Consider the following 16170-nt stretch of genomic DNA (forward strand, 5'->3'; position numbering starts at 1 on the left):
CCTGCTTGCAAGCACAGCATCACCTCCTACACACTCACGCCGGATCAGAAATATAGGTGCTGCCTGAAGACACTTCGCATGATGCTCTGAGGCATTTTATCCATTTCCTACAAACTGAAAACAGTAGAAAAAACACCTGTCTGTACCCATGGTGTTTTCCAGTACGTCAGGATTGTTCATTTCTTGGACAGGCAGGCAGGAAAAGGGATTGTGCAGAGAGGGAGCAGCTTAGTGTTTGGTGCTAAAGGAACAGAGCAGCAACTGAAGAGTCTGCCCCCCTTTGCCTACAAAAGGTTAACTGCTTGGCCAGCTATACTTTTACAAGGAAATAAATTCGAAGTGAAAGGAGAAGCAGACCACAAGATTCAATTCAGAGAAAAAAGCGAAGGGGATTAATATTTTCCTCCCACTTGCTGGAAACGGTGAGAACGCCTGGTAGCTGTGTTCCCTGAGATCAGCTTGTGCTCCTTAGAGCAGTCAAATGGCATTGAAAAGTTTTCACATCCCGAACTCTCCACCTACCAAAATCCTCCTATGCTACAACATACCAAACCCACTTGTACCTCATAACGAAATCCCAGATATCTGCAGTGGATTTTTGATGTTTTTCTGTTGATTGATTAGTTTCGCCTATAACAATCCTAGTTTTAGCTTTCCTAGTTTTAGACTTTGCCTACTTGAACAACTGTCAGTTATATATATAATTTAAAGCAGCACAGCCATAAAGGTACAGCCTACTTCAAATGGAGACGGTAAGCCACGTTTCCAAACTAATGCAGCTTCTGACAGTAACTGATATGTCTCCTATTTACTGTTAAAATTACAGAAGGGGTTGATAATTCTTTTTGGTTTATAGGGCCACAATACAGAAGTGTATTTTCAAAGGAGAAAAGGCAACCCAAACCTGGTTCACAGAATTGTTTATCATTTTAAAAAGCACACGTACCCACACAGAGATAAAAGATAAGGCTTTGCTCCTAAGTCCAATTTTTTTTTTTTTTTTTAATTTCAGTGCCTTGTGTGCAAAAACGAGTTCCTAATCACCCTGCAGAAGAGAATCAAGTGTCTTGTCAAAAAAAGATACTGGCACGTGCACCCCTGCATTTTCACACAATTGCACTATGTTAACTTTTATTTAAATTAAAATTTCAGAACCTTGAGTGGTGCCCATTGGACCTATAGATCTGTACCTGCAGAAAGTCAGCAACCTACTATTTTTTGCGGTCACACTCACACTGCTGTGTCTGTAAAGCATTTTTTTTTCTAAAAAATGATGTATGACAGCAGGAAGAGAACTGATCAGGTTTGACAGTCTTGCATGTGTGCTACACACGCACACATGTTACACATCGCACGGAAACACACACACACATCAGTGCGTATAAATTTCTAATGACGTCGTACACGCTGTTTCAGTTCTACCCGACACTGCCAGTCAGGCACTGACAAACACGAGGCACAGACCACTCACCGCCAAAGCCCAAACCCAGCACACCGCTCTCCCAGGCCCCGTGACGCCGGGCGCAGGGCCGGGCCCCATTCGCTTCGGAGGGGAGCCCTCTGCCGGGAGCCGACCGCGGGCGCACCACCGGCCCCCTCCCCGCTCCCGCTCCCAGACCCGGCCGCGGCTCTGCCCCGACGGCCCGCTCCCCGCTCCCGGACCCGGCTCTGCCCGGACAGCCCGCTCCCCGCTCCCAGACCCGGCCCCGGCTCTGCCCCGACGGCCCGCTTCCCGCTCCCGGACCCGGCTGTCCCCGGGACGGCCTGCCTCCCTCTCTCTCCACACAACACTCAGCACTGCCGACAGTCCAGCCAAGCCCATGGCATGACACAGAAAAGTCCTGAGAGGGGACAGCGTTCCTACGTATCTGCATCCCTGGGACGCTACTGACAGGACCATGGGCTGAGTCTGACCACCACAGTGGTCCAGGGGAGCTTTGTGTCTGATTCCAAGGGGAATGCTACCACACTTGCTAATATTTTCAAGTCCTGCGTCCAGCTCTGGAGCACCCAGCACAAGCAGGACATGGAGCTGCTGGAGCAGGTCCAGAGGAGGGACACCAAAATGATCCGAGGGCTGGAGCACCTCTCCTATGAGGAAAGGCTGAGAGGGTTGGGGCTGTTCAGCCTGGAGAAGAGAAGGCTACAGGGAGAGCTTACAGCAGCCTTCCAGTACCTGAAGGGGTCTACAAGAAAGATGGGGAAAATCTTTTCAGCAGGGCCTATTGCGATAGAGCAAGGAGTAATGGCTTTAAACTAAGGAAGGGTAGATTTAGACTAGATATAACAAAGAAATTTTTTACCATGGGGGTGGTGAAACACTGGAACAGGTTGCCCAGAGAGGTAGTGGATGCCCCAGCCCTGGAAACATTGAAGGCCAGGTTGGACGGGGCTCTGAGCAACCTGCTGTAGTTGAAGACATCCCTGCTCACTGCAGGGCGGTTGGGCTAGCTGACCTCGCAAGGTCCCTTCCAACCCAAAGCATTCTATGATTCTACGATTTTATGATTTTATGCAGCTAAAAGCAAAGCGTCTGCATCTTACTGCCACAACTGTCACCCCATCACCATGAAGTGAGCAGTTCCGTGGAAGGCAGTCTCATTACCTCACTCCTTCTTAGCTATGACCCTGCAAGTAGTAAAACCTACCTCTTCACACTTGCAACTGCAATATTTCACAGCTTGAGCCATTATTTACAAGTCTGGAAAATGGGAGTAAACTGGGGTAGACAGTCTAGATGAAGCAGCTTCATCAGAGGCTTCAGTTTGCCCGTACAGGACAGCAGCTCCTTCCAGACACTGCAGCAGCTAGTCTTCTGCTCCCCACCAGCCAGTCTGCCTGCAATGTCACCCACCAGCTCCCCACATCCCCTCGCTCTTCTGCCATGGCCCTCTTCCTCTTTGCCCTCCTGTGGTACAATACTTCTTAATCTCACACACCTAAAGCCACTCCATGCTCCTTAACACCCCCTGACCTGAGAGCACCCTCATCTCCGAGTTCCCCCCCAAGAAATCCCCCCCAACTCTCCCGCTGCCCCACCTTCCTCTGCACAATCTGTCTTTCCAGCTACCAGCTCCAAACCCACCGCGTTGCCCGAGCACCTGCCGGGCGCCACGGACAGCCCTGGGACCAGCAACCAGGGCAGGCCTCCTCCAGACAGGAAACCCACGAGAATTTACGATCCTTGAAAATGAACTGAAAAAAAAACATCCAGTGTTCTATGCCTACAGACAGAACCTATTTTTCAGTATTTACCTCTAAAAGCACATGCGCCTTCACACCTCTACATGATGTGCGTGATTCTGTGAGACATAAGCAATACTGCTATCTATAATCTGTTATAATTAAGATACATTCTTCTAATACTACTGTTTTGAATAGCATATTTAGAGACATGCACTTTTGTTTCTGACTGTAAAATCAGCATTGCTCTTTAAAGCCTGTGCAACTGTTCATCACGCTGGGGCATTAAAACAGGATGCTCAATCACCCAGCTTGGCCACTAACACCATCTTTTGGCTCACCTGCTGACAAACTTGAAGAATGAGACAGGAAACAGAGAACAGATCTGGTTACCAGTTATTCAAAACACCAACTATTTCTCCAACCTTACTTCTCCAGCAATGTTACTTTGTATTCCCTTAGCACACCCAGAGGCACAGCAGGTATTTTAACTTTAGTACTTTAACTTCTGTGGAGGGCTAAGCATTACCCTAATTCACAAACTAAGACACATAGTTTGCTGCTGAACACTGCGACAGAGGAAAACAATCAGTCTAGAGTTGTTCTGTGATTAAAAAGATAGAAAAAACCTCGTAGCTGCGCAAGGATCTCCACCCTATTCAGATCAGTTATCTCCAATGCTGCATTTAATGTACCTACGTACTGCATAAGATACCACTAAAACTTCATGCACAGCTCGTTTTAGACAGAATCCAGGCTTGAGAATAACAGAAAGAAAAAAGAAAGGAGGAAGCTATCACTCCAGCCTGTGAAACAGAAGAAACCTGGCAGCACTGGCTTCCCTGTTATGGCTTAGTTGTCATTACAGTATTTTTGACAAGTAAGATTTTTCTGCTTAAAACCTCTTAACTTCTGCACTTTTAAAATACTACTATAGATTGTCATTCTCAGAACACTGACAAATATGTGATCTTCTCTAGGAATCTTCTTTTTATTACAATGTCTCTAAGCATTTTTCATGGAAACTCAAGCCACTGCAAGCAATAATCTTGAAGATGATAACTCTGAAAAATACATCTTAGAGTCTTCTACAAGAACTATAAAAACAGAGCACTTCAGATGACCAGGTCACTGAATGATTTTGGTGTGGAAAATGGACTCATGTCCTAAGCCTGTATACTCACATAACATTCTATTAAGACTCAACTTTTGAAAATTATGCAAGCACTTTACATGCCTAAGAGCAGAGGTGAGATAACCACAGACTACAAAGCTCGAAACTTTGTATCTGAGTTTTTTTTCACCATATTAATAGATGTGCAAATATTCTACTAAAAAACATCCACTGCCCAGGGTGGTCTTTGAAATGCACAGGGAAGGAGGAGTTCTATTTTTGTAACAGATCATATGAAAAATCTCAGGAGGATCCTCAGAATAAACTATTGCATTACAAAATATTAATTAACGCAGAAGCAATGTTAAAAAAAAGGAGATGTTAGTTTACAGATGTTAATGTAGTGTCAAACCCTATAAATATGATGGATACAGCCACACTTCTTCAAGCGCCCTAATGATACTCTCAGGATGACTAGACTCCTTGTTCTCATTAGTAGTTCTAACACCAACACATGGATGATATGCAAACAAGGGATCCCTTAAGTGCAACTTACAAAACTCACTTTCAAACTTAAACTCTCACCACTAACCCTACCTTTGCAACCTCCCAGTCAGTGCCTCTGGCCATGCAAATTTACATACTCGAAAGCATTTGCAAACATATAACTAAAAAAAATCCTCTTAGCAAACTCTTCAGAACATCAGAGGATTCAGTAAGGTATTCTGCTTTTTAAGGCTTATAACAGGTAGCAAAGAAAATAATTCTTTAACAATTCGCAGTTATTTGTTGATTTGTAGTAAAACAGGATAAATAGTCATTAAACATTTGGATGGTCTTGGTTGTCACAAAGCATTAGGAAGAAAAAAACAGTGATTCTGTAAGTGCCTGCTTGACAAAATTGAACAAAACAAAATAGGTATACACTAGCTGAAAATAATGTACATTAAATATTAGGGAAAGGTTCCTAACTAATAGGGCTGGTAAGGCTGGAAAAGCCTTCCAATCAAAGCAGTAGGAACAAAAATCTTAGTCATTTTTAATTAATCTTCATTAGCTGATAAACGGGATTATACAATGCATCTACCTGAAACAGGAGAAATAAGGCATTTTGCTGCTGCTGTTTTTCTGCTGCTGTGCTCTAGCCCTCCAAATCTTAAGCAGTCCTACAAATACTACTGCCGTGAACTTTACTTTGTACTTCGAATAGACAGGGGGGAGAGCAATGCTCTGTTCACCATCACCCTATCCTTTGGATATTCTCTGTTAATAAACTGTAAAAGGAATTACTTTAAGCTAACATCAAAAGTCCCCCTGTGTTAATAACTTTATTTGCACATAGTTAGCAACTCTGCCTTGCTCCTACCACATATGCAATTTTAACCCAGGGATTTTTGCATAAACTAGAGGTGGGTTTTACTGTCGGTTGACTAAATTAGATGCTAACTCACAGAATCAATACAAGTATTATCTAACTTTCCTGAATAGGGTTTTAGTATTCTCTGTGTTGATAAACAAATCTTTTGAGTCTCTGGAGTAAAAAATACACATATGTAAATAAAGGGGGAAATAGTACTTTCTTCCGATGATCTCTATGGGGTAACGTAGTTCTAAAGAAAATTTGCCTGGGGGTAGAGTGAGAGTTAAATAAAATCTCCAGAATTTACCCGACCACCAGCACCACTGTATGATATGCACCCTGTTGGTGTACAGGTCTTGAAAATACATAAATTCCTATTCACTGTTTAGTGAAAAAGAAATTAAAGTCCTAAGGCTGTAAACACTATGGGTATTAAAATGATTTTAATGAAAAAGATAATTTCTTATAAAATAAATGTTGCACACCACTACAGAACATATGAACAACTTCTACTTTGTTCTGTAATTATGCACTTTTGTATTTAGTTTGATTAAAAATGAAAAACAATGAGCATTTACTGTCCTGACACTGAATTTTAATATTTAAGAAAACAAAGCTATATAACTTTTAAATTAACAATATTTTTTACCTGGTACAGGCTGTCTCTCATTCCATTCACTTGTGATTAAAACCTCTAGAATTTTTATGTGGTGTTCAGTATTATCAGAGCTGCAAGAGATGGATTTGACAGTAAGAACTAGGAAGAATGCAAAAGTTTATGTTAGCATTATTCAAAAAACATTGGAAAAATTCACAAACATGCCCTCCACATTAGAAGTAAGGTCAGAAAATTAAGCCATTAAACTTACTTTTGTATGCAACTAACCCATATTTACGGTACAAAATATAATAAAGATAACTCACATACCTTGCTAGCTGGAATTTGAAAAGCAGAGGGCTGAAAATTTCAGCCAGAGACCTTGCATTCAAGAGATTTTTGCTGGAGGTTTGACAAACTCTGAGGAAATGTTTGAGCAAATACTGGAGTGTGAGCCAGTACTGGGGAGGTATATTTGGAGATCTGATGAGTTTCTTCAGCAACTGAGCATGTTCCTCTGAGCTCTGCACTTCTGCAAGCAAACAGATAAAAGGCTCTTGATATCAGCACAGGAACATGCAACAAGTAAAATGAAACTATATACGACTCCTTTGGAAGCATCGATTTTACAGAAAACAAATAGTAATTCTGTCGTTCATTAATACCATAAGACTTCTTTCTTCTTTTGAAAAAAGTGAAATGCTCAGAGAAGAGTAAAGAACAAGTACTTAAAAGTCAAATGGAAACAGATATGCATTTTGGTAAAAACCACAATGTGTTCAGAGTGTACTGGTAGAAGTCTGTCTTGTGTTTAGCGTCACACATGATTGGGTAATTCTGAGATGCACTAGATAAGTCTCACAGGTGCGGTTCTAACTTTGAAGGTTACCAGTAACAATATCCTGTCCTGAGATATAGAACAGAATACTTGGCCCACGTGTTGAAAGTCTATAAGCTGTACTTGTTTGAAATGACCGCTGCAGATGATGAATCTTACATGCATGTATTTCTCACTTCGTAATCTGCAGCTCCCAATGTACCGCAGAACACCATGACCTCTAATACATTTACTTTGTCAGCACTGATAAAAAGTTAAAAATTAGCTTTCTACATACAGATAAGTCCTTGATTCCCCCCTCCCAGTTTTTCTATAGTCATTCTACTTACTAAAATGAAGAGAACTGTGCTATCCCTTGTATTTTCCATTATGTTTACCTAAATAGGTAAGTAAATAATTCCTGTCTAGATCTGAATTGAAACAGCTTTCATCAAAAATAGTGAAGGTGTATATGTTTTCTGAGATGCTGCCAAGCTGTGCAGAATCTTTCCTGTTCTGTGGGTGACAGCTGGACCACTAGATATTCAGAATCCTAATAAAAGCTTTTTCGTTTGACCTTTGAAATAACATCATAATCATACCTTGAGCTACAGAAATCATGTCACTGTAAACAGCTGCTGGAATGATGGGATTTGGCAGGTCCAGGAGATACCTCTTCAGAGCATCTGATAAAGTGTTCACATCAAACGTCTCTAAATCCAACGAAGTGGCATCTAAGAAACAGCAACATACTTTTTAGAAAATAGAAACTGGAAAAAATATACAGGCTCATGGTATTAGGGCTTTATACCAAGCCAAAACTGCTAACTTATATCTGGTTTATGGGGAACAACTTGTAAGAAAGAATGTAAGGCACCAAGAAACATCTCTGCGATGAAAAACATACAGTGCTCAACAACATGCCCAAGCCTTTGGCGTATGATGAACCAAATGGCTTCCACAGCTGCGTGTGGCCTTCTGTCATATACAGTGCAGGGCTGAACTCAGAATAACGGTAGTGACTTGCTGCACGTTGGCAATGTTATGGAACATAGAATATTTTTAACAGGTCTCTGTTTTACCTGTAAATATTTTGTATAAGAATTAAGTATTAATCAAGGGTCCAGGCAGATGCAACTTCTCTACTCGTAGCTACTTCTCCTATGACTGGAAGTTTGACTAACAACTTGGGGCTCCAAGTCTGTAGATATATACACGTGCAGAACTGGGTGCCTGGTGTTTTATGCAGCTGTCAGGATTTATCTTGTAAAACCTGATACTCTTCCAGCATAGTTATGACTTGGGATAAGGTTTGGGGAATGTCACATAAAGGACTACTTGTTAGCATGGAGCAAGGAATATCAGCAGCAAAAATAAAAATAGGAAAATGCAGAAACACTTACTTAGTGCAAGCAAAATTAGAATTCATGAAACTCTGGTGCAGTAAAGCCCTAAATGTTTACAAAGATCCACATCTGGTACAAGAATTTAGAGCTACTAATGTTGACCAACTTTCTAGGGTAGCCAAGTCCCCTGTAAAATAACTCCTGAACCTATTTGGCCAGTTTGAACCAAATTCAACAGGGAAACAGAGAAACCAGATATGTGGTGTGTCTACACATACTGTCAAAAAAGGCACCCAAGTGAGGGTAGTGAGAATCTCAGTGCTCCTCCACATCCTTTCTGTTTTCCCCAAAGGAAATCTGGCAGTATAAGCTCAATTCTTATCAGAAACCAAAGAATTTACATGAGAAAAAAGACACTATGAATGGCTCAGACGATAAAAAAAAAAACTTGCAGTGTGGGTATGAATTCTACAAGAGCAATTATGTGTCAGAGAATCCAACTACAAATTCACAAGAAATAGTTATCACTAGTCTTGTTGCTCACCGGACGTTTTTTATTTCACAAGCCAAATTACATCCTAGTTCATTCAGTGTTGACTCAGTCTCTGAAGTATATCCCAAATTATTAGAACAAATACATCAGTAAGACCAAACTTGTGGTACTCTGCAACTAGTTGGGTGTAATGTCATAAACAGACGTGAACTCTTCCATCTGTTGAGTTGGCCAGATGCATGTCAGCTTTGATTTTGGAGCTAGATGGCACTGTGTTGAAGCTAAGAGGCAGTTATCCAATTAATATGGAGAGCGTTTTAACCATAAGCAGAACAGCACGCTGATACAGTTCACAACTTTGAGACCAAAGCCAACTTTTCTCTGTGAATTAGCACTTTGCTAATTCAAAGAGAGAAGGCAGAGGAGATGAGATCTGTCTGTATCCATGGATTTGGACACCCACTGCACTGGCTCAGTTCTGGAAGATTCTGATCCTATCTTAAAGAGAACTCTGAAAGATACACTGTTCCTAAAGGGTATGGTCCTGTTTTCTTTTCTCTAACCTAATTACATTTTAAATAAGAATACATGTAAACCACAAGTTCTCGATCTCAGGAGACAGATGAACCCTTCACAAAAGCACACCTTGGTTCAGAGACTTAAAAAAGGATTCAGATATATGAAAAGATACATTCATATTGGTCCCACAGAAAATCTGTATTTATCTGGACTGAAAAATATAACTGCAATGCTCTTTTACGCAAGTGGAAGCGTACACCCCCATTGTACCCCAGCTTCCAAAGGCGTGGTCATGCACTCCTCCTCCAGTTATCTCCTGATACACAGTGTAACTGAGTCTTGCCACGCCAGTACTATTCCAGCCTGAAGCAGAAATAAAACGTACCAAAAGAGAAGGAAATACATTTCAGGAAACCTGAATGGTTGTGTTGTGTTAGTGGTATAGCTGCATTTTACTGTTCAAAAACCTGAGAACCCAGCCTACTGCAGCAACATTACTTCAATTCTCTCTTTCACTTCCAGCATCATCTCTGCAGCAGGCAGGGAATGTGCAGCTATTGCCTCTCCACTTACTGGACCAAAAAAATGCACACACAGAATTGTATGTAAACAAATGGACATTTGTTTACAAAATAATAACCTGCAGCCTTACAGGAATAGCGTATCTTTATCTTGCTTCTGAACAAAACACCTTGTTTTTCTCTGCACAGCTAGATTGTCAGTCCTTGAACAAGCAAGTGACCAAGAAAGGATTAAAAAAATTAGCCTTGGGAAAAAAAACATGCAGTGAAGCGATGAGAAAAAGACAACCTGTAAAAGTGAAAAATACCTTTCATATTAAGCGTAAAAGTTGAAACCTTTTTTACTTCTATTGTCTTTTTAATATTACATTATTCAAAACCATCACATACATATAAGCTCAGTAGGGGAACAGAGAAAAGAGGAACAGGCTCTGTCTAGTGCTTTAAGTAAGAGAACTGTACTTACCACATTCAAGAATCTGTCTTAATTCTGCTGAGCTGCTTGAGCCTTGTGTTCCGTACAAAGTTGAGCACTCCAGACCTCCAAAACAAAATTGATGGGATACATTAATATTCCAGTGACCGTTGCCATGACAAAAGATAATTCTGTTTTCTTCAATTAAGTAATTACAGTATAAATTAGCAACATTCTCCCACCACCATCTACCTACCACAGTATGGAATGTGATTGCTTTTTAAGGCTGTAAGACACCTCTTTGTACATGCAAACTTCTACGTCTGTAGAAAGAGCTGGCCAAGGAAGATCAGATATGCCAGCAGTCCTACCTTTTTCTGTACATCTGTCTACGGGCTGGCTATAGAAGGCCAGGACTAGGAAACAGATTCACGTACCCCAGGGAAGAAAACAGCGTGCAAGAGCAACATACTCCTTTACACTCTACATGCCAGCTGGAAACACCAGGTCTTTCAAGTGGGTAAGAAGTAAGCAACCTGAGCCAGGCCATCCCACAGGAATGGGACAGGGACATGACAAAAGTTCTAATGCATCCTAATTAGCTTGAAAGATTTAAAGGCTTCTAAGTTACAAGTGTGCCTAACCTTTGGCACCCTATGCAGTCAGCAGAGACAGAAAGCCCCTTCTATGTGACAGGTAACCCTTAGGTCACCTTCGACAATCCACAGAACTCACAGTGTATGTAAGGTGAGTGTCATATCACTGGTGTGAGAGAAAATGTCTCTATATGTCACATAATATGTCTGACAAACCACCTGAATAAAAGACACCAATACAGCGTTTTCATGTGAAAAACACTGTTTACAACTTCCCCACTTCAGAGAAAATAGAGGAGACACAAGGAAGGACACCACACCCAGGGATGCAGAGCACCAATGATTTAATAGTATCAGTGGCATTTCCTGGAAGCAATGGTTACTTACGCAAACTGTTGCTAAATACTGGCCCTTCTCATGGATATTAGCAACCTCCTACTCATTCAGTAAAGGCTTATGCTCTCTTAAAGTGTCAGAGCAGTATGTGAGAACCTGTGCCCCAAGGACCGCAGCCTGAATCCAATCAGGGTAGCACTTCCCCTCTTGCTCCTCAGCTGTAAGGCCATTGAGTGAGCAGGACCCACTAGATGCTCCTTACCTCACCAGGACTACAAAATTGACATCAGAGGAAAGGAGAGAAATAAGGCAAAAGAGGCAGGACATAGCAGAAGAAACAGGAAAGCCTCAAAAGAATGGAGAGACAACAACATGGGAAAGCAGGAGAGCAAAAAACCTTAAAAATAACACTGGCTGGCTCAGCATACAGCAGCAATAAAAACTGGCTCCTGAAGCATAAGAACTGTTCTTGAAAGTTTTTCATATATAAGTCTTTTATTTTTTTGTCCCACTTTGGGGCAAAATATTACTTATCTAGCTGTGTATCCAATTCAATGTTATGATGGCATTTCCATAACCATTAGGTTATAATAAGGTGCTTATTGGTTAGAAAATACAAACCAATACCAAAACCTTCTCCCTTACCTTCCAATAATACTTATATTAGTCAAGTTATTAAATGTCATTTGAGGTAAGCTTTGTTTTAGTTCCTACAGTTCAAGTAGCGTCTACTGAGCAGAAACAAATGCAACAAACCTTAAATAAGATTATATCATATCTGTTGAGTAATGTGATACATTAGCAGCTCTAGATACAGGAGATGTCAGCTCTGGATCAGATTCTACAGTTTTGGCTCAGATAAGTACAAAAATCTTGATAGATCATTCTTTGGCCTACCTTTCTTTTCAATTGTCTCCACTATCTTGATGAGAATTGGTGGAGCAACATCAGGAGGTGCGAACTGCTCTGTAAGATCTGGAAGTGAAAAAGCTGTAAAAGAGAAAGAAGAAAAATAAGCCAAGCTATAGTTGAATGCAATTTCTGTTTATGAAACTCATGACGCATAATGCAACCAGTTAATTTTTAAATATGGAACAAACATCCCACTTGTCAGGCCTAAATGAGAATAACAACAAGTAATCAGAAAGCTGAATATAAATGATGACAATTGCATATTTACAGCATTTTCTTTTAGGGACCTCAGTCAGCCCTTGAATCATCCTCCATATTGCCTAGGAAAAGAAAACACTATAAAAGTTTGCAGTCTGCAGATGGGCAGAAATACAATGCAAGGAAGAAAATGAAAAAATCTTTTGATCTGAAAAATTTACACTCAGTGTGCACCAGATGAGGGAGCTAAACACATCACCATCTGGGAGTTGCTGATGCCCTGGGTAAAACACACTTACAAATGCCTGAAATAGCAGTAGAAACAAGTATTTCACACTCATGCGGAAGTTCAGTAACTTTTGCTTTTTGTCAGTTTTCAAGCATAATACCATTAACAGTATAGTTTTCTTGAAGCAGGAATTTTCTTTTCTACAATGACTGGTTAAGAATAGTGATATGATCAGAAAGGGACATTTTGCAGATTCAAACCAGCCTGCAAACGGATTTTATACAAAGTCAGTTTTCATGCAATCTAGTTTCATCACGGAGAAAACATACTGTATAAAGGAATGTTCTGGCTCTGTAACGTGAGGGATGATCTATCTCTAAACACTGTATTTTTGCCAAAAGAGTAATTCAAAAGTTTTAGAGTGGTCATGTTTAACTCTTGGAAAGCAAGAACATTTACATACAGATATTACAAAACTACTGTCAGAAACATCTGGCATTGTTTGATGGATTCTGATTGGTCAACAAAGCTTAATCACTGAGGTAAAAATTGCCAGTTGCCTAAGTCATGGTGATCTCTGCCCAATTAAACTCACCACAGACAAACAGAGAGCAATGCTTAACACACACACACACACACACATATGTGCCTGCATGCGTACATATACATACATGCACGCACATGCACACACTGTATATCTACAAGACTGAAACTGAAGAAAATTTTTAGGATAACTACATAGAAGGAGAAAAAGAAAAAAAAAAACCACAACAGCAAAATATGAATAGAGTGTTTTTAATGAAAAACTTTGAGATAGCAAAAATATAAATATACCAGAACTGAGAAAGAGAAAGCAGACAATTTTGGCTGAGAATTCATTCTATTCTGGAAGAAACAACTATATAACTTTCTAAAAATGCAAACAATTTAGAAGTAGTAAGACAGCAAGGAAGGTACAGAAGAAGTCTGGAAGTTCAGAAAACTGAGGAGAGAAATGAATAATCATTAAGAACTAGTAAAGGAAGTGGAGCATATTGGGACACTCGAAATATGTCACTTGCAAAAAGAAGCAGAATGATGGTACAGTAATGATGGAATACTTTCCACTCCATTCATAACTAAGAAGGACATTAGAAAAACATCTGTTCATCATAGCAGTTTAACTGAAGAGGCCCAGAAAATGAGCATTCAGCAGTCCCAAAAGAGTTGCCTAGGCAGATCTTTGGCCTGCTGATGTTACTTTTTAATGATTCGAGGAAAATCAGAGCAATTCCTGAGGATCAAAAGAGTTCGAATGCCCAATCCAGACTCTGAAAGGACAAGTAAGATGACTACACACTAGTTACATTATCAGTCCTGGGAAAAAAAACAGGAATATCTGATACTAGACTCATGTGATAAAGCAACAAATGACAGCACTGTAACTAAGGATTGTCTGCACAGCTTTTTAGAGGATAGGTTCTGTTAAAAACCACTCTACTTCCTTCCTTGGTCACACCACAGTTAGCTGAAAAATGCAAATGAGTAGCCATAATAAACTCAAAAGATTTTTCAGATAGTTGACAGTATAACACTGTGATTAAAAGCTAAATTCAAAGAAATCACATGTCACATAGTTGTAGCTGACCAACAGATCTCCAATATAGTTATTAACACAGAACAAACTGCTCAGTGAAGGAATGGACTTTTCATCTCCTTACATCTTCAAACCACTTTCAGGTTCCACCTGGAACATCTCTTTTAACTTAACATCATATCTGCTTCATCAAACACAACTTGGGCTCAAATGGATGCTGCACTCCAAACAGCCTCTGCTGAGGCATGCTGAAATACAGACCATCTGATTTATAAGATTCAGATCAAATAGTTCTTTTAGACCCAAAATTATGAACCTATTTTAGGATGAGGGAAAATCTATTAAAATAATAAATTATCAGATCGGAGTCATATCAAAGCGTATGCTATGAAAATACTCAAATTATGAGATACTAATAGACTCACAGAATGCTAAGGGCATAACATGCATCCCTTACATGGTAGCAGAGAAAGAACAGGTTTTAAGAACAGAGTTTTATGTATTTTTACTTATGAAAGTAACTTTCTGCTCCCTCATGTAGCTAGTTACATTAAGTGAAGTTGCATCATCTCTGAACAAAGATGCCCATCTCATAATTCCAGCAGCATGCAGCAACAGTCAACCGTCTAAACTGAAACTGAGGAAAGAAAGGCGAGACACAGAAGGAGAAACAGAGACACAGGACGGAAGTCAAACTTGACAGACATTTGAAACATTTCAGGTCACAGCTTGGCAGTTCAGGGATGGTCCATCTAGGCTACTGAGCAGAGCAGAGGACTATGCTTTCTCACATTAATCAAACTGTGCCTTGAAATGATGGCAAGAGATACACACCAAATACCTACAAACAAGATGTACTTAGAAAAATAATTCCATTTCCCACTGGATTTATATTTTCTACATAAGTGACAGAGTCCAAGCGAAGGTCTCAAAAAGTCTCAAAAATTAGAACCCAACATCAGGGGAAGACTTCAGTTCATGGGAGGAAGCCCTTGCAAGGTGAAGAAAGACAGTACAGAAAACTGTGTGTCTCCATGAGACGTAAAGAATGGGCTGGATGTAGATCTTACACAGATTACCTAAACAGAGAGTGCCTCTTCCTGCAACCTACCTGATGCTCCATGCTTTTCATCTACACTTTAAGCAGGATCTTAGCTTATAAACTAGGTTTGTATCACAGTCTGCTACTGAACCTCTTTGCTGCACAGTATTCTTGGATCAATAATACTCTTAGTGAAAAGCTTTTGGCAGTTACGCATTTACCTTTGTATTTATGCAAAACCCATACCTACAGAACATATATATGTAAAGCAACTGTCATGCTGGTTAAAAGGAAAGATTTCCAACATTCCTTTGTGACCCTAAAATACGCAATTGGAAAAAGACTAACATTTTAGGAGTTCAGAGGATTTCTGACGTCTCTTCCTTCCTATACCCCATTCCTTTTCTCCAAAACTAGAAACGTCTGTCTACGAGGGACATTACTGAACTTTCAGATATGAAGAGAGCTTTTAAAACAATGACAATCTATTCCATAAGTACATAAACTGTAAAATAGTTACGTATTTGACTGAGAACTCAGGATGTTCACCTCTCTTAACAGTAGGCACACACTGGTAAGTATAAGCTCTACAGCAAAAAGACACAAACGCATACACAATGGCAGGTACAAAACCTGCAGTTACCTTCAATGCAGCAATGACAAAACAATACATCTAAGTCACAAAGTTTTAGTGCTCAGCACCATCGAAAAAAACACTCACTTCATCAGCATGTAGGAGATGGCATTAACAAATTAAAATCACTTAACCTCCCACTTGTTCTAGCATTTCCTACTCATTGAGCCATCTCCAATGTAATTAGCTCATAGCATGATACTGACTTGTACTTTAAACTTCCCAACTTTTGCACAAAATAGAAAATTATATTAATTTAAAGGCGAAAGGCCTAACAAAAC

General features: G+C 40.2%; 1 protein-coding gene across 5 annotated transcripts in view; it reads right to left on the minus strand.

Moving 5' to 3' along the window:
• Positions 1-16170, minus strand: part of PIK3R1 (phosphoinositide-3-kinase regulatory subunit 1) — a 64906-nt gene that overhangs the window by 15413 nt on the left and 33323 nt on the right. For all 5 annotated transcript variants that reach the window (XM_075446831.1, XM_075446828.1, XM_075446830.1 and 2 more), the window contains 5 exons: positions 12196-12288; positions 10418-10492; positions 7675-7806; positions 6586-6787; positions 6307-6386 (listed from right to left, as the gene is read on the minus strand). In XM_075446831.1, coding sequence (XP_075302946.1) covers positions 6307-6386; positions 6586-6787; positions 7675-7806; positions 10418-10492; positions 12196-12288 — 582 coding nt within the window. The remainder of the gene's footprint in view (positions 1-6306; positions 6387-6585; positions 6788-7674; positions 7807-10417; positions 10493-12195; positions 12289-16170) is intronic.

Source organism: Opisthocomus hoazin, chromosome Z (genome assembly GCF_030867145.1).
Source record: "Opisthocomus hoazin isolate bOpiHoa1 chromosome Z, bOpiHoa1.hap1, whole genome shotgun sequence".
Classification (NCBI taxonomy): Eukaryota; Metazoa; Chordata; class Aves; order Opisthocomiformes; family Opisthocomidae; genus Opisthocomus; species Opisthocomus hoazin.